At 50.4% G+C, this 20530-nt stretch overlaps 1 protein-coding gene across 8 annotated transcripts in view; it reads left to right on the top strand.

Annotated features, from left to right (window-relative positions):
* Positions 1-20530, top strand: part of ACSBG1 (acyl-CoA synthetase bubblegum family member 1) — a 74319-nt gene that overhangs the window by 1332 nt on the left and 52457 nt on the right. For 2 of the 8 annotated variants that reach the window (XM_063091021.1, XM_063091017.1), the window contains exons 2-3: positions 12717-13452; positions 15766-15921. In XM_063091021.1, coding sequence (XP_062947091.1) covers positions 13205-13452; positions 15766-15921 — 404 coding nt within the window. In that variant the 5' untranslated portion in view covers positions 12717-13204. Of the gene's footprint in view, positions 1-45; positions 634-12716; positions 13453-15765; positions 15922-20530 lie in introns of those variants that run through there. The other 6 variants (XM_063091019.1, XM_063091018.1, XM_063091024.1 and 3 more) reach the window with 6 other exon arrangements.

Here is a 20530-nt window from a genome sequence, read left to right as displayed (position 1 = left end):
GGCTCCTCCGCGGCGGGTTTTATTCGGCGCCGGCGGAAGGTTCCGCAAGGAGACAGTGACGCCACAAAAGCCCAGAACCTTCGCGGAGGTTCCCGCGGCTCGCCGGTCCGCCCGGCTGGCGCGCTCGCGGTGGCAGTTTCGCGGCCCAGACCGCGACACCGGCGCGCTCACCCGGTGTCCTCGGGCGCCTGCTTCTCCGGCGGCCCATCCGACTCGCCCGAACTCCAGTTCTGACTGCCTCCCCGGCCCATGTTGGGCCTCGGAAGGCGGCTTTGGAATGGGGGGCACCCTCCAACGACCGTCCCGCCGCCCCGAGGCCGTCCCCTTGCCCTTCCGTGGGGCCGGGGAGCAGGCTGGCTCGAGGATCGGTGCCTGGAGGGCAGCGTCGGCGGGAACCCTGCGCCGGGGGGTTGGACTGGTAGAGCTGCGTCTCGCGGACCCCACCTGGCCTCTTCCCGAGGGTGTGGCCGCCCTCTGTTGGGTCACAGCAGGGATGCGCCCTGAGGCCTGCCTGAGATTGTTGCATTTTTGAGGGGGTTAGGGAGGGTCGGGGCCCTCTGCTGCTGTGGGGCCTGCAGCCGCTGGTGCTGCCCGCGGCATCTTCAAGGCTAGGGTGAATCTGAGACCTTCCAGGTATGTACACTGGTTTTTACGCTGGTCCCAGGTGTGGGCAGTGGCTTCTCTATTGACCACTATTGGGAACCCAGTAGTCGCCCAAGGGTGAGCAGTGACGCCTGCCAGATGTGAACAACGATGTCCCCCCAAGTCTCCCGAGGGTCAGCAGTGCCCCTCTTTTCCCCGGGGTGCTGAGGGGGGGCGAGTTATCGGTGAGCGAACCACCAAGGCTGAACTAGGCTGATGGGCTCACTGTTGTGCACATCACAGGGTCTCGTGGCTGGAGCCTGGCAGGGCAAGGTCGCCCAGGACGCTGCCTGGAAAAATACGGTAATAGGTCTCCGACTTCCTTAGGCTGCTCCCAGCTCCTGGCGGGTGACCAGGAATCCATGACCACGACCTGCTGTAGAATCGTGGGCCTGGAAAGCAGGCCCTTCTCCTCAAACCGGCCTTGGCTTCGGCCCATGGAACACTTTGTCAGGGAGGGGGCGCCAGTGCTCACCTTCCTGGGATCCCTTGGCCTTCCTTTTGGGTTCTATGGCTGAAACAGCCACTACCCCCTCCTCCACGTGTTCAGTGAGGGTGAGAAATGACAATGTCCAAGAGAAATTAAGCTGCTCATTTCTCTTTTTGGGGACCTGACTTTTTCCTCAGGGTTATGCCGGTGTAGAGCAGTAAACTTTGGGTCAGAGCTGGATGCCAGGAATTTTGGACTCCATACCCAGATCTTATTAACTATATGAACCTTAGCCTCTCTGAGCTTGTTTCTTCATCAGCAGGACATTGTCTTTGCCACCTGCCTGCCCTCCTCACAGGGCTCTAGTAAGGAGCAAATGGAGTGATAACTGTGAAGGCTCTTAGTGCAGTAGGACTCAAACCTGGCTGCTCATAGGGATCATCTGAAAGCTCCCAAAAAGCTCTGTGACCAGGCTGCACCCCAGACCAGTCACTTCAGAGCTTCTGGGGGTGGGGCCCAGGCATTAGTATTTTAAAGCTCTCCAGGTGGTTCCAGTGTGCAGCCAGTGCTAACCGGTGCCCAGCACCACATACTTGTCCAGATTCAATACTGTGGATGAGTGACATTGGTAGAATGAGTATGTGTGGGAGAAGGATGGCTTAAAGAACCTAGAGACATAGAATGGGCTATGGACTCTGGATGACAGTGAATTCTGGAATCAGTGAGACACAAGTTCAAATCCCAGCTCTGCTGCTACTGGCCACAGGCATCTCAACCTTTCTGAGCCTCCTTTTCCTCAACGTTTTAATGGGGCAATACTAATAGTACCTACCTCCTAACCTTGTGAAGCAACTGGTACATAATCTCAACACATATTGATGCTGTTTTTTAGTTGTTGTTGTTTTGTTTTGTTTTTAACTTTTGTCTAAGCTAAAGGATCTGATAAAGATTCTCTTGTTGACCAAACTCTAGCCAGGCTCTTCTGAGCCCTCTTCTTGACTAGGCCTCAACCTAGGCCTATAAAGATTGAACGAACACTAGCATCCCGAAGATGACATTAGCCCCTCTTAAAAGTGCCTGCCTGAGAAAACTCAAGCCTGCCAAAAAAATTTACTGTTTGTTCCAGCTAACACCTGAGTTTAGGGCCTCTGTCTCCTACTCTCTGTGGGAGGAAAGAATCCTAACTTCAGTAATTGCCAGCTGGCACACACAGTTGGCCTAATCTCATTTGCTCTGACTAGGCCTTTGTAATTTTTCACTTCTCTGGCTCTACTGGGTCCCCGTTTATCCCTCCCTCCTCCCTCATCCTCCCTCTGAAATGCCCAGTTATTTTTGTTCAAATCAAAGTTGAGTTCAGTTCACTCTAGACTCTTTTCACTATTGCAATAGTTATTAATGATTAAAACCTGTCCTGACCATTTTAACCAGTGTCCAACTTTATCTTTGACGAAACCTTTGATGATCTAGTAGATTGTTTCCGCAATTTATACGTGGCACGATTTGAGGCTTTACACAGACATTTCTTACTTTATCGGTTATGTGTTTATTTTCATGGTTACATTTTCTTTATTGCAAGCTTTATTGCAAGTGATATTGGTTTTCCAGTCACAGTGAGCAATGTAACATTTCCTTTTTTAGATTTTTAAAAGAGTAGATAAATAAGTATATGATAGCACTGGTGGAATGGGAATAAAGCAAAAATAGTGGTACATGAATGACTGAAATTTAGGAAATGCTGATCCAATTCCATCACGTCATCATACAGATGGGAAGACTCTTAAGGCATAGAATGGGCATTGTCCCCTCTTTCTGACCCAGGATGGAAGGAGAGTCAAAGTGAGCACAGAAGTAACTTTTGCCCAAAGAATCCTGGGACGGGTTCTCTGTGGAGTCTCCTGAAAGGGGAGAAACCACACCTGACTGGGGAGCAGGGTCAGGAAAGACTTCATGGAGGAAGGGCATGTGCCATAGACCAGGAACTTGAGCAGAGGTGGGAGGAGGGCAGCCATGTTGAAGGAACGGCGAGTAAAGGCAGAGAGCACGCTGGTGGAGGAAGGCTCTGAGTTGGGAGGGAAGGGCAGACAGGAATACTGGAAAATGCCTTGGGGAGGAGTTTGCTCCTCCTCTGATTGACCTGGGGGGCCATTGAATGTCTCAGAGCTGGAGCTGCATTCCGGAAGGAATAACCAGCCACAGTCATCAGGGATGGGTGGATCTGGACCAGTTGGGAGAGGTATGAGCTGCACATGCAGATCTGAGAGGGTGGCCCAGAGAGAGAGTATAGAAGGAGGAAGAAAGGGCCAAAGAGAAGCCTGGGTGAGCACTTGCCTTTAGGAAGTGGAAGGAGGAACAACATCCATCAGAGAGGCATAAGTTGAATCTGGAGAGTAGAGGAACTGAAAGCATGACAGGCCAAAGCAGCGAAAGTCGCAGAGGGGATAGTGCCCTGGAGGCAGAGAGACCAGGAATGGTGGGGCTAGTACTTTGAGGGCAGGACACAGGCCTCTCCAATGAGTGGATATTAATTTATTGGCCCCAAAATAGCAGTTGTCATTCCAGGCCATTGTTTCAATATCGTGAGGGACTTGTGCGTAGAGAGGCCCTACCTGTCGCTGGCTGTGCAACTCCAGGCGGGTTACCTTTTCGAACCTCTGTTCCCTCCTCTGTAAGATGGGGATAAGAAAATCAATTTCATGGGATTGTTATAAAGATGAATGAAGACAGTGTGTGTAGGGCTCACCATGTGTGGAAAGTGCTCACAAACTGGAATCTATCGATTTCATCACTCTGTGGTTAGCATACCCTGCTGTGTGTCTGGCTCTGTGCTGGGCACCAACAATACAGCACTGCATTAAGGTTGTGCGTGCCCTTGAGGAGCTCACAGACTAGCCATGCCTGAACACCTGCATCAAAATCTAACCACTCTGAGTGAGCCTGGCATGAGCCAATTTTGCCAGAGTTCTAACCCTTAGGATTTCCTAAGAACTCACATTGAGATAGTTAACCATTGCCACCTTGCTTAAACAGCTAAAACTCAAACCTCTGGCGAAGCTTCTGTGAGTTAGGGTCCGGTCTCTGAGAGGCCACTTCCTCCTTGAACTCAGCCTTTGCCCAGGGCTGCTGCCACCAGAGGTTAGGGGTGCCTCCGTTTGGGGAGAAGAGAGAAAGTGAGGGAGGGTTTTCATGCCACATATTTGGACTTTACAGACAAAATTCTGAGGTCCATCTCATGAGTTCCCAGAGTTTAGAGGGAAGACATCCCTTCATCCTTTCAGCATGTTTGTAGAGCGCCTCCTGTGTCCTGGCACCGTGAGAGACTTTGGAGCTCACTGGGGAACAGACCCTTCACATAGCCAAGCTGGGTTCCCAGATCCCTCACACTCAGGTCTATGCTAGGTAATTGGGAAAAATCCTGGGAGCTGTTGGCGGATGACACGAGCTCAGTCTTCAGCAGCAGCAGCGGTGGCAGCAGTCTCTCAGAGGGTCCCAGGGACACTGGCAGGAGCAGCCTCCAGCAGCAGTAGTGGCCTCCCCTGAGACTCAGAGAGAAGTAACTTGCCCAAGTTCACATACAACTAGGATGGGAACGCTGCCAGAACTCTAACCCGGACTGAAAGATCCCAAAGCCCACCATGTTCTTTCCAGTCCACCACACACCTGTCTCTGTGGCCAAGTTCAAATAAGTGGGCATTAGTAATGGAGCCAAATCATCACATGACCACTTTAATAAGGAAACAGGAGAACATCTCCAGTTCCAACAAATTCTTTGGCTCTTTCTTTTTCAATACAGTCAGGCTAGCTACAGTTCCAGCATTCTGCTGAATTTCTTCAAAAAATCATATAATCTACATACACACCCTCCCAATTTATGGATGGAGGAAACTGGGAGCCAAGAGAGACCACAGCTTACCCAGGGTCACATAACATCTCAGTACAGGCAGATTAAGGCCTTCTAACTTCGAGCCAATGTCCCCTACATCACATAGCCACCAAAATACCCCCAAACTATAGTGCGTTCATTAATAATTTTGAAAATAAACTTATTATTGTAATTTACACATAGAAAATACACAAATTGTAAGTGTACAGCACAATAAATTATCACAAAGTGAACATTCCTATTTAACCCCTGCACAGAATCAGAAAGAGAACATTGCCCCATTCCAGAAGCTCCCTGTGTCCTCTCCCAATCATTATGCACTCACCTACCCCAGGGGAGCCCCTATCCTGCCTTCTAACATCTAGATTCCTTTTGCCTCTTTGTAAACATTACATAAATGGAGACATATAATAGGTACCCTTTTGTCTGGCTTATTTTGCTCAATATCAAGTTGGTGAGAATTATCAGTGTTCCTGGGTTTAACAGTAGTTCATTCATTCCCATTGCTGTTTAGTGTTTCATTGTAGGAATATACCACACTTTAGTCATCTATCCTATTGTTGATGGATGTTGGAGTTGTTTCCAGTTTGGGGCTATTTTAATGCTGGCATGAAACATCTGGTTTATGTCTTTTGGTGCATGTATGTTTGCTTCTTTTGGATATACCCCTAGGAGTGGAATTGCTGGGTGGGTTGGGGGTGGCACTTCAATGCCCCCCTTGCCTTCTCCCAGCACACTCCCCCCACCAATGGAGACTAGTCTTTGGTGCTTTGGGAAATCCTAGTTGCCCCCCTCCCTCATTGCCCATGAGACCCTCAGGCTGTCCTGTTGAGAAAGGCCACAGCACACATTTGAACCAGCCAAGTGGCTGCTGGGCTGGCTCTGCCACATTGATCGAGAAGTGTTCACCTCCCAGCCCTTCAGATAAATCCCTTTTCAATTAAACAAAAGCCCTGCAGCTACCAGTTGGGAACTGGTTCTGTTCAGGCTGACAATTAGTGATAATTAATCTACTCATTTTGCAGCTTGTGGCAGCTGGAGTGACCTCCAATGACACCTAGCCCCACCCAGGGCAGGAGCTGCACCTTTCTTTGTTACTGTCTCCCCATGGTCTAGCACAGTGCCTGGTATGTAGAAGGTGCTTGGTAAATATCTGGAATTGAATCCAGCTTTCTAAAATTCCAGTCAAACAATGTTGCTTGAAGCTCAAGTGCCATGTGGTCCTTAGGTGAGAGCCCTGTATTAGTTTCCTGTGACTGCTGTAACAAATGATCATACAATTAGTGGCTAAAAACAACACACATCATCACACAATTCTGGAGGTCAGAAATCCAAAGTGGTTCTCACGGGGCTAAAATGAAGGTGTTCACAGGGCTGCATTCCTCTTGGATGTTCTAGGGGATAATCCATTTCTGCCTTTTCCAGCTTCTAGAAGCCACCTGCATACCTTGGCTCATGGCCCCCTCTTCCATCATCAAAACCAGCAGTGTAGCATCTTTAAACCTCTCTCTCTCTCTCTTTCTCTCTCTCCTCTCTCTCAACTCTGCATTACATTGCCTCCTCTCTCTCTGTGTCTCCTGCCTCTCTCTTATAAGGACGCTTGTGATTACATTGGGAAACACTGGACAATCGAAAATACTCTCCCCATCTCAAAACCCTTAACTACACCTACAAAGTCCTTTTGACGTGTAAGCTAACATATTCACAGGTTTCAGGTATTAGGAGATGGATGTCTTTGGGGGGCGTAATTCTGCCTGTTGCAAGCTCCAAGCCCTTAGCCCAGCAGTCAGGGCCTGAAACCCATGAAACTGCTTTCCCTCTAGTCAGTCCACATCCACAACCTCCTCTCCTGGCTTACATACTCCTTGGTCACTTGACATGCCTTACACATTTCTACCCTTGTTCCTAGAATTCTGATGACCCAAAACACAATGCCTCCAATCCAGTTCTTCCTTCAAGGCCCCACTGAAAAGTCACCTTCACCAGGAAGTCCCTCCTGACACCCCAGGTGAGAGTGGCCTCCTCTCAGTCCCACGCACAGATGGTGGCTCTGACAAGTGGCGTTGCTTGGGCGCAAGCCTGGCTCTGTCATTTGCTGCCCATGTGACCCACCTTAGGCAAGTTAACATCTGTGTGTCTTAGTGTCCTTGTCTATAAAATAATAATAATAATAATGGTGGTTCGATAAGGTTGTATGAGGATTAAATGAGAGAATGTGCATAAAATGCTGTAGCACAGAGCTTGGTACACAATAAAAGCTTGATTTAAAAAATGGTACTAGTGCCTGGCCAGCTCAGTTGGTAGACCATGAGACTCTTAAAAAATGGTACTGTTTCCATTGTTATTGATATCTATGGCTTGCTTTCTAGCTGGGCTGTAACTCCCTATAAGTAGACCAGTGTCACTCATCCCTGTACCCTCAAGGTGTCCACTGCCACAATCATGGGTGCTCACTAATTTGTGTTGGAGGGATGGACACATTTATTTGTGCTCATCCTGCTGAATGTGATCAGACCATAGAACCAGCAGGAAAACCAGGCTCCCATGGACCCAGGCTGAGCAGAAATGGAAGTTTAGATGACAGTGGCAGGGGGGAAGTCTCCATGGAATGTAGGAGGATGTTGGAGAACGGAGGGACAACTGGAAATACTCCCCAGGGGTGGTGAGTATGGGAAGGTGTTCTGGAAAGAGGCAGTGAGATGGCTGCCCCCTACCTGGGCCCACCCCTCAAAGGCAGCAGCTCCAGGGCCCTCCCCTCTCTAGCGCTCACATCACCTTCTTCAGCCTTCCACAGCCCTGCAGTGTGAACTTCTTTACAAACATTGGTAAAGCCCTAAAAGTAATCAGTTATAGATGCTGAAAAGGTCCTTGAGGATGAGGTGACTCTATTGTGACCTGGGGGTCCTCAGAAAGGGCTGATGAAGGCTGAGCCCACCTGTCCCCAACCAGCCAGTATGGGTAGCTCTTCCCCCCATAGGGCTTTGCTCTGCCTTCTGGGGGGGGGGGGGCAAAGCCTTTCTGGGTTCTGCCTAAGAGAGACCCTCATAAAGAATGGAGCTCCCGAAGTCCTTCCAGGCAAGAGTGGTCTACTGGGTTGACCAGATTCCTGTTTGGGAAAAGAAAAAAATGGCTTTTGAGACTCTTGGTCAACATTACAGAAAAGAGCGTCAATTCACTCTGCTGTAACTGTGCCCTGAACTGTGAGTTCCGCTGGCTCCTTGAGAACAAGCAGGAGAGGCCCCGCTCCCTGGATCAATGCAGCCACCACACATGCACTCATCATCCCGTGGCTACAGGGCCCGCCTCTGGGCTTCTGCCCACAGCCTGGGAGGCCCTTGCCACTGGACCTGGAGGCCTGGGTCTGAGGTCGGCTGCCCAGGTTTTAGTGCCATTTCTATAATTGGCTTGCTGTGGGACCTCGGCATGTCCCAGCCCTCCCAGAGTGTCCCCATCTGCACGATGGGGGTTATAATAACGCCTCCTGGCGGGACTGTCATGAGGCACTCATGAAATTTGGACATGAATGTCTGGCCCAGCTCTGGGCTCTTTGGCACCAGATAACTTCCTTCCCCAACCCTCTGTTGCTCTGGAAGGCCAGTTAGCAGCCACTCACACCTAGTCTGAACTCATTCTGGGACTTCCTTTCTTCCCAACTAGAGCCCTCTAGACACTGAGAAGCAGGGGGTGGGAGAGGAAAGGGTCAGCTGGAATCTGAGAGTGCCCCAGGCTGGCTCAGCTGAAGATGCTCCCCTCTCCCGCCACCCTGATCCTCCACTGCCTGGCTTAGAAGTTTGTCATTAAGTAGGACATGGGGTTTGAGCAAGGGAGCAAATTCTTCACGCTTGGATGTTTAGCCCCCGAGGTGAGCAGCACTGATCTGCCCCAGCCTGCCTTGGCCCTGGCTCCTGCTGCCTAGGCCACTTGCCAGGTCTCTTAAGGCCTTGGTCCCCCATTCCCAGCCACTGGCCCAGGCAGAGCCTCAAGAGGGCCCCACACTCAGAGCAGACACCCCCTTCTGGGATGCCTGATACTGGGGGTTTGTGCCAGAGGAAGATATCCCCAGGACAGCTCTAGGCTCAGAGAGAGGCACTTGTTCCCCACACCCCAGTCCCTGTCACTGACAAGAGCCCTGCACAAAGGCATCCAAACTTCCACTCTTCTCTTGATGACCTGCCCCTGTCCCCGTGTCCAAAGCTTTCTCAGCCCCAGAGCACTAAAAATAACAAACACTTATTCTTACCGAAAGCGTACACACTGCTCTAAGTGCTGTCTGTATATTTAACTCACCAGAACCCCGTGAGATAGGAATTATTATGACTCCATTTTACAGATGAGAAAACAGAAGCACAGAGAGATTAAGTAATGTATCCAAGGTCACACAGCTTGTAAGTAGCTATCTTATGCCAGGTTCCCTAGAAAACAGAGCCCAAGACAAAGCTTATGTCCTAAGGCTTTGTTGGGCCTGAAATCCTGGGCTGCAAGAGTGAGGGGGAAAGGAAGTGAGGCAGAAAAGGGAGGAAAACCAACACAAGGCAGTGAGCGCACTTCTGAGCTGTCCAGCGTTGCACAAGAAGACACGGCTCTTGGATATGTCGTGTAGGACACCCCGACAAATCATTCTCCTTCCCATCCCCTGTGTCTCCACAGGAGGGAGACAGTGTAGAGGGAGAGAGGAGGCTGGCAGGGAGTGGGGAGGTGAGATTCTGTCCAGGTGGCAGGCCACCCCTCACCCTCCAATATTTTGTTGTCCTTTTTATCTAAGCTGGTTTCAGTTAGGGTCTCTGCCTCTTGCAATTAGGAGTCCCCATTTTACAGATGAGGAAACTGAGACTCAGCAACGTGAGATGACTTGGCTTGGGTCATGTAGCTTATCCTAACCCAGTGCACTCAACTTCTGTCCTATGCCATCCAGGTCCTGAGAATGCGGGTCACATGGCTCTCAATTAAGGTCCTTCCAGGTGATAAAAGAAAGTGCCCCCTTTGCAGAGGTTGGGCAGGCCTTGGGTCTGCTCTCTTCCTTCTCTTCTTCCCTACTTTCCTCCTCCAAAGGGCTTGATCCTTGGTGGTCCCCACTGTCCACTCCCAGCTCTGTCCTCACTTGTTAGAGTCCTCTATTCTCCGTGTTGTTATGCCTCTGCTCTCAGGAAAGCTCTGCCCTAGTGGCCTAAATCTCTGAGAATCTGAGTCCCTGAGAGAGGAGTTTAAGCTTCTGAAATTGCTGGGTGCTTTCCAGAGCAGGAGGAAACTCAGCTCTTATGCCGGGGTCCATCCAGATGTCCAGGATGCACTGTGGTGGCTGAACAAGGCCTCCTGGGGGTGGGGGATGGAGGCAGGGGGATGGAGGTGGCAGCGGTGGTAATGAGGTCCCAGTTCTTGGGAAACTTAGTCAGGTGGGAGGCACCGTGGCTGGCAGGGGTCAGCAGAGGCCCATCGTTCTCCCGCTCCTGCTGAGCCCAGGGAGGACTGTGAGGCATGAAGCCAGAGCCCCGAGGTGGCGGGGGCGGGGGGGGCAGTATGTGGAAATTTAAAAGGGGAAAAAAAATTGTTTCCTAGCAACACATACACATGATAATGAAAAAAAGTATCCCAGAAGAGCTGAGGCTGAAAACATACAGCAGTGCTCCCACGCAAGCCCCAGGGCACATTTAAAAAATTTTTTTGTCCTTAATACCTTTCTTGTGGAGGACTCACAGGTTTAAAGCATATGCTGTCTCTCTAGATCTTGATTTCTCTACTATAAGCGTACAATGATTTAGCTCATTACACTCAGGTCCTTCCCTGCCTCCTCTCAATGTTTGACGATTATACTCTTTAGCTTCTCTTATTTGCTTCTGTACCTTTGAACAGCAGACTTAGACGTCCTATTCTTTTTCCATCCGCTTGCACAGTATCTCCACTGCCCTCAGTGCATCATGAGGATTTGAGCGACCCCACACCCATCCACCTCCCACCTTCTCTCAGCCATTCCTCTGCTCTGGCATTGTTAGGATTAGTGACACTTACACTCTTTCATGAAAACAAAATTAAGTTTTCTGAGCTTCTTCTATAGTAGATTCCAAAAGTATCCTGTAATAAAGTACTGTACACATCTTTAAAAATGGTTTCTTTTTTTTTTTTTTTCCTGACAGGTAAGGGGATCGCAACCCTCGGCATGGCGTGGTCCACACCACGCTCAGCCAGTGAGCGCACCGGCCATCCCTATATAGGATCCGAACCCGTGGACTCGGCGCTACCAGCGCCGCACTCTCCCGAGTGAGCCACGGGGCCAGCCCCCAAATAGTTTCATATTAATTTCAATGTGCAATAGGAAATATATATAGTTTGTGATTTCACAGATAGAATTGCTTAGGCTAAAGCCACAGTCCATTTTTTAAAGTAAGTCAGGGTGAAGAAGATGTTAAGTGATATGCAACACCAGGGAACACAGGTGTGAAAAAATTACAAAAGTGCCTGAGAAATTGATTGAGACAGTGCTCTTGATTCTGAAAGCTGACAACCGGTGAGTGCAGCAATCGCCTCTGTGACCACATTATCCCCTGCTGAGCCAAGCAGCAGCACTACAATGATATTTCCTTATCTATAGACCAGGGTGGTGCCTGGCATTGAGGACATGTAGACTCATGTTAGAGATGGTTGTTTACAGTCATGCCACATTCCTATCAATACCATGATATTTTTGCAAGCTGTTTTTCTTGGTGTTTCTAATCACTTTTCTTTCCTTATTAACCGAACAGCATATGTTCAGATGGAGGCATTGTCTCAGTCATATAACCTATTACATGGAGTCCCCTTTTTTGCTTGCAGACCCACGGGAACTGTTTTCAAAAAGAGCTGTTAATGATGCCACAGTGGGCAGAGTCCACAGCTCACCACTTTTACACTTATAGGTCACAAGCCATTCATGACAAATATTTATTCAGTACTTATTCTACACCAGACACCGTGGATAGAAAAGGAATGAAAGAGAAATCCCTCGCCTGGAGTGCGCACCCCAGTGGACACTCACACGATAAAGCACACAGTGTATTAGAATGAGGTGGCGGTGAGAGCAATGGAGAAAAAGCAGCAGAAGTGGGTGGGAGTGCTGGGTGGGGTGTGGCTTGAGATCGAGTGGTTGGGGAAGGCCTAACCTGGAAAGCAACATTTGAGCAAAGACTGAGGGAGGTGAAGGAGAGAGCTGGTTAATGTACATAGTTGACAGTGCATTTCCCGCAGAGGTAACAGCCAGTACAAAGGCCCAGAGGCAGGTGCAGTCCTGGTGGTTTGAAGAACAGGGGTGGGGGAGGCCAGAATTGTAGGAGATGAAGTCAGAGAGGTGGGGGGGGGCGGCTCACAGGGACCTGTGTCCCAGTATGAGGACTTTGGCTTTTATTCTAAGAAGGGAGGCCTTGGAATGTTCTGGCAGAGGAGCAATGTACTCTCAGACTTTGGTTCTAACAGATCTTTCATGGCCTCATCCTTGCACGGGGCGTCCAGATCCCAGTCTGTTCAGGGTGGGCCACACAGGCCCAGGACCATGAAGGCCGGTTGTCCATGGCTGAGGGAGAGCAGGCTCCACCCATAGCACACACTGTCCTCTGAGTCCCTTCCAGTCCTCTCCCCTCCCATTTCAAGGACTCCTCATTCTTCCTCCGCCCCATATGTCCCCATTCTCCCTTTCAAGTCTCCTCCCGCCTTGTCTCTCCTTTCCCAAGCCCCGTCTTATCTAATCTGTGGGAGAGGAAAAAGGGGATCTGTATAACCACTTGCGTCATCCCCCTCTAGGTCAGCAGTTCTGAGACGTCACTGTTTCTGCCTTAGTGTGGACCACGGAGGGGACTTGATCTCCCTGGAGTGCCAACAAGACAGAAGGGGACAAAGAAGCCCACAGAAAACCAGGTGATTTCCACAAGATACAACAACCCTACCAGCTGCTGGTTCCATGCCAGGTGCCTTTTCAATCTTCTAGTTCATTCCTCAATGCGGAGAAGCAGTTATTACTAACCCACCCTCACTATGACAAGCTCAGGCTCAGAAAGGTTGAATCGCTCACCCCAAGCCACTCAGATCATGAGCAGAAGAGGCAGGAGCTGAACTCAGGTCTGTGTAACCCCAAAGCCTGGGGTATTCCACTGTTCCTGTAGTTCCTCACTGGCAGATAAAGACCTCTGAGAAGATCTGCAAAGAGCTAGAAGCCCTTTCCCTAGAAAAATGTAAACAAATGACATACACACACAAGCTGCCCGTGACTTCAAGGGGTTCCCAGACTCCAGATGAGAACATCTGTCCCATCCATTGGGCTGTCTCTCTGGAGAATGCTACCATGGCCTGGACCCCACTTTGCCAAACTGCATAGGACCCTGGAAAATCCTCGAGATATGCTCTTCCAGCTAGCAAGCCCTCCCCACTCCACCCCACCCCGCAAGACCCCAGAGAAGAGAGGAGAGACCTCCAGCCGGTGCAGGAGCATTTTGGCCTCACACACAGAGCGAGCACAAACTTCTGCAGGCGACAACATCAGGTAGGCAAAACTGCCATGTTATTTTCTGCGACTCAATTAAAAAAAATTATTTTTTATTCTCCCTGCTTCCTCCTAATATCAGAACATTTAATCTTTCCACTTCACAAGAATTCTGTCATTTTCAAGTTTAAACTTAGTCAAGTCCCAGCAGTTGCATTTCTAGGAATTTATCCTAGTGATAAACTCGCTCAAATGTGAACAATGCAGGGATGAAATTATTCTTTGCAGTGTTTTCTATAACAGCAAAAGACTAAAAACACCCAAAATGTTCATTGCACAGGACTGGTTAAATGCATCATGGGCCAGCCCTTTGCTGGAATGCTGTACCTCCCAAAAAAGAGAACTAGAGGGCTCTTAAGGCAACAATATGAAAAGTTCTCCAGCAGATATTGTCAAGTGTAAGAAGCAAGGTACAAAACTGTGTATACCATGTGTTCCCATTTGTAACAGGATGTCTCTAGAATGATGCAAAAAGAAACCTCCCCAGAGTCTATAAGAATTCGATGGGTGGGAGAGGAGGGGTTGGGGAGGAGGAACCTGTTCTGCCTCATCACATGTCTTTCCAAACCTTCCCAGGTGTTATCTCCACCAAGTCTTTTGACTCAAAAGCCAAGAATTCGATGTCTTTTTCCCTCTGGTTCGGTTTCCCCTCAGGTGGGGACACACTGAGTTCTCACTTACAGTGACTCCTGTGGGGCACATCCGATTAGCCCAGGGCTAAGCTCCCCCTCACCTTCTCACATCCAGGTGGAGCTGGCAGCCACTCTGGCCCTCCTCCCATGCCATCACCTCATGATCCAAACAGTAAAACTGAAGCCCAGAGAGGGGCAGGGATCTGCCCAAGGTCACAGGGAAGGGGGTCAGTGAAGATTCAGGCCTCAATGCCAGACCCCAGGCCTCCTGTCCAATGCACCCACGACAGTACTGGGAGGCAGCATGTCAGGACCTGTGGCCCAGCCTCCCAGTTTGCTTGGAAACAGCCCAGATTCTTCCCAGTCACCTGCCGTCACCAGTTAGGACAGCATGACCTGTGACCCAGCTGGACCCACTTCCCCCTCTTGGAGACATCTCCTAAGAAACCCCACTAACACCTCCTGTACACCATTTGTACTGAATTAAATCGTGTCCCCCCCAAAATTCACATGCATCCAGAGCTTCAGAATGTGACTTTATTTGGAAATAGAGTCTTTACAGATGTAATTAGTTAAGATGAGGTCATACAGGATTAGGGTGGGCCCTAGTCCAATGACTAGTGTCCTTATAAGAAGAGGAAATGGGGACACAGACACACAAAGGGAAAGCGGTCATTTGACAATGGGGGCAGTTGCCTGTAGTGACACATCTGCAAGCCCATGAACACCAAGGACCAATGACCCCCAGAAACAAGGAGAGAGTCACAGAACAAGCCTTCCCTAGAGACTTCGGAGGGAGTGTGGCCCTGCTCATGCCTTGATTTCTGAGCTCTGGCCTCCAGAACTGTGAAAGAACACATTTCTGTTGTTTTGGGGCCACCCCATTTGTGGTACTTTGTTATGGCAGCCCTAGGGAACGAATACACGGTTAGTCTTGGAGGGGAGATCTCTGGTATTCAGAGGAAACCCCTGCCCTCCAGGACTTCCCCACATCATCATGGCTGCCTGAAAACCCACCATCAACACACTTTTTTCCTTTACTGGAAGGACAGATCCATGCTCATATTTAGGTGTCCCTGGGTAGTCATGTCCCTAGGTCCCCTCTATCATGTCTCTTCAGTGCAAGTGTGTTGGTGAACTCTGCAATAGTCCTCAGCGTTGGCAATGTCTCTCTCCTTTCCCCACACTGGGCTCTCTTGGGTCTCCAGCCTCCAGTGCAGGACCTGGGGGTGTGGACTGAGTGGATGAAATCCCTACCAGGCTGCATCAAGGTGGAGGTAAGTCAAGGTGACAGCGTGTGTGCAGGCAGGGCTAGGAGCCACCTCAGGATCTGAGTCCACATTTTGCTGAGAACCCCCTTTTGCTCCAAAGTGGCTTTTACAGCCAGTGAGGAGGTTTTCTGGGGGCCCGGAAGCCCTGAGCCCATTGGCCAGAACTCCTGGGAGAATGGGAGCAATTTGCATCAAAAAGAACACAGGCTTCATTGAAATTCTCCTCATCGTGAGTGAAACCAAACCTTGAAGAAAAGAAAAGTTTTAATACTGAGCAACTTCACCACAGAGGAGCATTTTGAGCTTCTAAAATTAGAGGGGAAATGGGCCTCTTTGGGTCACTCTAGTCACCACCTTCCCCCGCCCTTGCCCGCCCCCACTGCCCACTCAAGGCCAACTTCTTCCAGCAGGACACCAAGCTCTCTTCGGTGGACTTCGAGGCAAATGCCACGCAGTTCTGGAGCTGGATACGGCTGCCTCCCCAGGGACCCCAGCATGCCGGACAGCAGAGAGGCCCCACAGCAAGACACGATTGTGGGGACCACCCACGAAATCATGGGAAGCAGGTAAGGTGGTTGGGTCTCTGTACACTGAGCCTGTGCTCCAAGTTCTAGACTTGACCCTGCCATGTGAACCTGGGCAAGCTGCTTCTCTCTCTGAGCCTCAGTTTCTTTCTCCTGGGAAATGAAGGGAAGGGTCTGCATAATCTCTAAGATGGAATAAGCACTGGTGGGGGGGACACATGTCATTTGAAGCACTACTTAGTGTATCTGCTCCCCTGAGTGGCCAAGACAGGCTCAACTGAAGGAGTCAAACCCCTGGGGGATGAGTTGGGGGCTGCAGTTGGATGCAGGAAGGATTTTCCATCAATAAGAATGTTTACTTGTCTCCTCAAGGGGGTCTTCAGCATGTGGGGTTAATGACAGGCAAGTTCAGCAGGGAGCCAAAGGTTCCTTCTCTAGCTTGCTGTGTGACTTTGGCAAGTCCCTGGCCCTCTCTGGGCTGTAGCTTCCCTGCAGGTATAGGAGTGCTGTGACGGAAGTCTATGTATATTCTACTAATCTGTGACTCAGAGGAAACAGTTTCAGTTTGCCAGGCATTCACCAGTGCCCACTCTGGCCCAGGCCCGGCTATCCAAGTAGTGGGAGATCCTGACAAGACGAGCCCCAGTCCCCGCCCCAGGATTCTCCAGCTGGAAGTCAGGGAGAAGGCAGACATACATGGAACTCCAGGGGACCAGACATCTGTGATCTGTGCCCAGGAGGGGCACAGACCAAGGGGAGGAGGGAGAGAGGCTTTTCACTGGGGTGCTTGAGACAGGCCTTGGATGACCAGGAGGAGAGGAGACCAGAGCAGTAGGGCGGGGGCACAGTATGACCATGGAAGACAGGAGGTTCAGGGATGGGAGAGGTCAGGGTGGCTGGAGTGTAGAACATGGAGGACAAGAGCTAAATGCCAGGCTCAAACTCTCTGTAGTAATGAGGAGAATCACCAGTGTTGGAGCTACAGAGAACGTGGCCACTGTTCTGACAGGAGTTATGAGGAAAGAAGATGGAGTGGAAAGGGAGTAGCTGTTAATGCACCTCAGAGACATGGAGGCGGCTCCAAGCGCTGGCAGCTTGGCCCTGCCCTAGTCTCTGAAGCCCATTAGGCCAGAGTGGACTCCTGTCCTCCTGGAAGCAGGGACTCCTCACCTACAAGGCCTCCAACAGCAGGAGGTCCAGCCCGACACTCAGAGGCTCAGGAGCTCCTGGAGGAAAGCTGGCCCGACTTCCTCAGTAGGGGTGGCTTCTGAATCTGCTCTGGACACCGGTTGTTCTGCCACCTCCCCTCCTCCCTGGCCACCATGGGCTGCCCTACAGGATGCTCACAGGCATGCCTCAAAAGCTCAGCCCTTGAAAATACAAAACAAGGTCTGCTCATTCTCAAGCTCCCCTGCCCCCGTGAGTGAGGGGCCCAGGGGGGCCAGGAGCCTGGTGTTTTTTGAAGCCATGTCTCAGGCCCATGGGGAGAAGAGGTGGCAGAGGGTTCTGTGTGCCCAGCAAGGGCTTGGCCACCCTGGAGAAGGCCAGACACCAGGGCTCATAGAGGCTTGGTCCTGTTTAGAAGATACCACTGAAGAGAGGTGACCAAAACTGAGGCAGAGCAGGGAAGGACTCGCTCATGGAAGGGCAAATAGATTCGGGGCCCTGTGGGGGAAGAAAAGGGCTGAAAACCCAGTTTTGGAGTGCCAGTTCCTCTACTTTCTTGCTGAGTGTCTTTGGGTAAGTTAGTTAACCTCTCTGAGCCTCAATATCATCCTCTGTACAAATGAAATAAAATGCCTGACCCTCACTGATGGTGCAGAAAAGCTGGGTGGATTACATCAGCTGGTGTGTATGAAAATGCTTTCAAAAGCACCAGGGTTACCCATCATAGGCATGGTAACACTCACAGCAGCACCCTGGAACTCTCTTAGCAGCAGGCTGGAAGGCACATGCCTTGGGTTCTAGTCTGACTCTGCTCCTGGGCAAGACACCCTCACTGAGCCTCAGTTTCCCCATCTGTCAAATGGGAAAGATGAACCTGCTCTGTCAGCCTTGCAGAGTAACTGTGGGGAAAGAACTTTGAGTCCTTGTTAAACGCTTTTCTGAAGTCAGAGGCAGTTGTTGCCGCCACTGCTGCGATGCCCTCCTCCGCTTCTCTGCCCCTCCATGCCAACTCCAGCAGCGATGGGCTCTACCTCAGTCCTGCCCATCTGCCCGTTCTTGTGGCCACTGGCAGCTGGTCCAGGGAAAGGCCAGTCTGCATTCCTCTGACTGACCAAGAGGGATGTCCCTCCCCCCCTCCCTCCCCAGTGTTGCAGAGAGGAGGCTGAGAGCCAGAGGAGGGTTTGCACCCTGGCCTGGCCCACATGAATTCCCCTTCATGCCACACCAGCTGCAGGACTGTAGCCAGGTGGTGTGGGCAGATGTCTGGAGAGAAGCAGCCAGGCCAGGGCCAGGAGAAGCAGAACCTGCTGGGCCTGAGCTGGGACCGATCTGTCATTGAGCTGGCAGGTTGTGTTCTGTGCTCTTTGAGACTATGCCTGTAGCAATGCCATCCTTCATGGGCACCCACTGAGTGTTTCTGTGGCCTGGGTCCCACTCTGTTAAGCCCTCTGTGCAATAGAGACACCAGCATCCCTGAGCCTGAAGAAGCCCATTATGGGGGAAGGGCTTCTGAGGAACCTGAGAAGGGGACAGTTCCTGGGCTTGAAGGTTGTGAATGCTCAGGGTGACAGGCAGAGGCCACCATGTTGACCAAAGGTGGGGTTGTGGAGAAGTTACAAGTGACCATCAGACCGGCCAGGTTGGGTCCAGGCTTAACTCCTGGGTCTCGAGAGGCTGATGTGGCTAGACTAGGGGAAGCCAGGCAGGAGGCAGCCAGGGCCAGAGGAGGCAGAGGGGAGCTCCAGCAGCTGTGGGAGCAGCAGAAGCCTGGGGAGCCTGGTTTAGGGGAGGTGAACCTGGCAGCAGTGAGGACAAGCTGGACTAGGGGTGGGCTGGGGGCAGGAAATTGGGAATGGGGGCCTCTAGTGTCCTCTCTGGCCCAGGGAAGGATGGCAGGCTCTGAACTGATCGCACTCACCCTGGGCTCCCAGCTGCCTCTGCCAGCACTGCTGCTCAAAGACTGGGTGCAAAGAGCAGCTCCCCAAGAGCTAGAGATGTGGGACAGTCACAGGAGGACAAAGCTTTCCAAGGATGACAGGGACTGCATGCCCCATCCCTGGGGTGTGCTAGCCTAGGAGGAATGATCATAATGCCAGTGTTACCAAAAGAACATAGCTGTCCTTATGAATACAGAAGATCCAGGGCCTTCTGGTCCAGAAATTCTTTCCCACTCCCATCCCCCACTTCCTCATGATATAAAAACATGGTTATGGGTTTTTTTCCTTCATCTCTGTTTTCATGAGAATATATTCATTTATTCACAATTATTTGTTGTTGAATACTCAGACACTGTGGTAAGCACTGGAGAATATCATAGAAAAAAAAACAATCCCTGCCTTGAGGAGTTTGAGTTTACATTTTGGAGGGAAGACAGACATTAACAAATAATTATCCAATTCCTTGTTAAACTATAATTGTGACAGGTGCCATGAAGAAATAATAAAAAAAAAAAGAATAAGGAGGGAGTATAATCAATGCCCCGAATTATACAATTTAAAGTGGTTAGAGTAGCAAGTTTTATGTTATATATATTTTAACACAATTGAAAAAGTTTTGAAAATGTTGGTAATTTTTTAAAAAATTATGGCGGGAACATAACAGAGACCTGACTTAGTCTTATGGATCAGGAAAGGATTCCCTGGGAAGGCAACATTTAAACTGGGACCCAAAAGATGAATAGAATTTGGTTAGGGGAAGAGCTTTCTAGGAAAGGGGCATAGCATGTGCAAAGGCTCTGAGGTGGGAAGGAGCTTGTAGTGTTCCAGAAACTAAAAGGCCAGTGAGAACAGGGCAGATTTAGGACTATATTATAAGAGCCACAGGAAATAAAGGTGCTGGTGTCAAGTGCCCCCGAACAAAGGGTAGGCCACATCTGGGAAGTCAGAGTTCCTGGGGGAAACTAGCCCTGGTCCCAAACATCTGGATACAGGTCCAGATGCCTTCAGGATACAGGTCAGCCCAGGCCAGCTCTGGGTCCTTACAGGGGCTGCAGAGTTGTCAGCCGTGAGAGGCAGAGCTCAAGCTGGCCTGGAGTCAGGATGCTGGGTCCAAAGCTAACTTACTGTGTCCCCACGCAAGCCTGTGAGTGGCAGTCCAGTGGGTTTTTTTAGGTCACTTAAGTCCAACCCACTCTGTTACAACATTCACGTATTATCAGTCTACTCTGACTTGAGTACCTCCGAGGAAGGGGAACTTACTACCTACATCTTCATCCCTGAAAAAGACCCAGTTTCATCTAGGGACAGTGGTGATGAGAGAAAGTCCTGTCTCACACTGGGTCCTACAAAAGACCCCTGGATCCTGGCTTTGGCCCCCTTCTCAGACAGCCCCAGCTCCTTGCAATGGAGTCTGTGAGAGACACTTGAGAACAGGGCTGGGAAGGTGCTTTGGAAACTATAAATATCGTGACCATGTGAAGGACATCTAGAGCCTAGCTCAGACTCTGGCTGGCCCCAAGAAGCTGTGAAATACAAATTTACATTTG

The sequence above is a fragment of the Cynocephalus volans genome, chromosome 3 (assembly GCF_027409185.1).
Source record: "Cynocephalus volans isolate mCynVol1 chromosome 3, mCynVol1.pri, whole genome shotgun sequence".
Lineage (NCBI taxonomy): Eukaryota > Metazoa > Chordata > Mammalia > Dermoptera > Cynocephalidae > Cynocephalus > Cynocephalus volans.
This window is presented reverse-complemented; position numbering and strand designations above follow the sequence as displayed.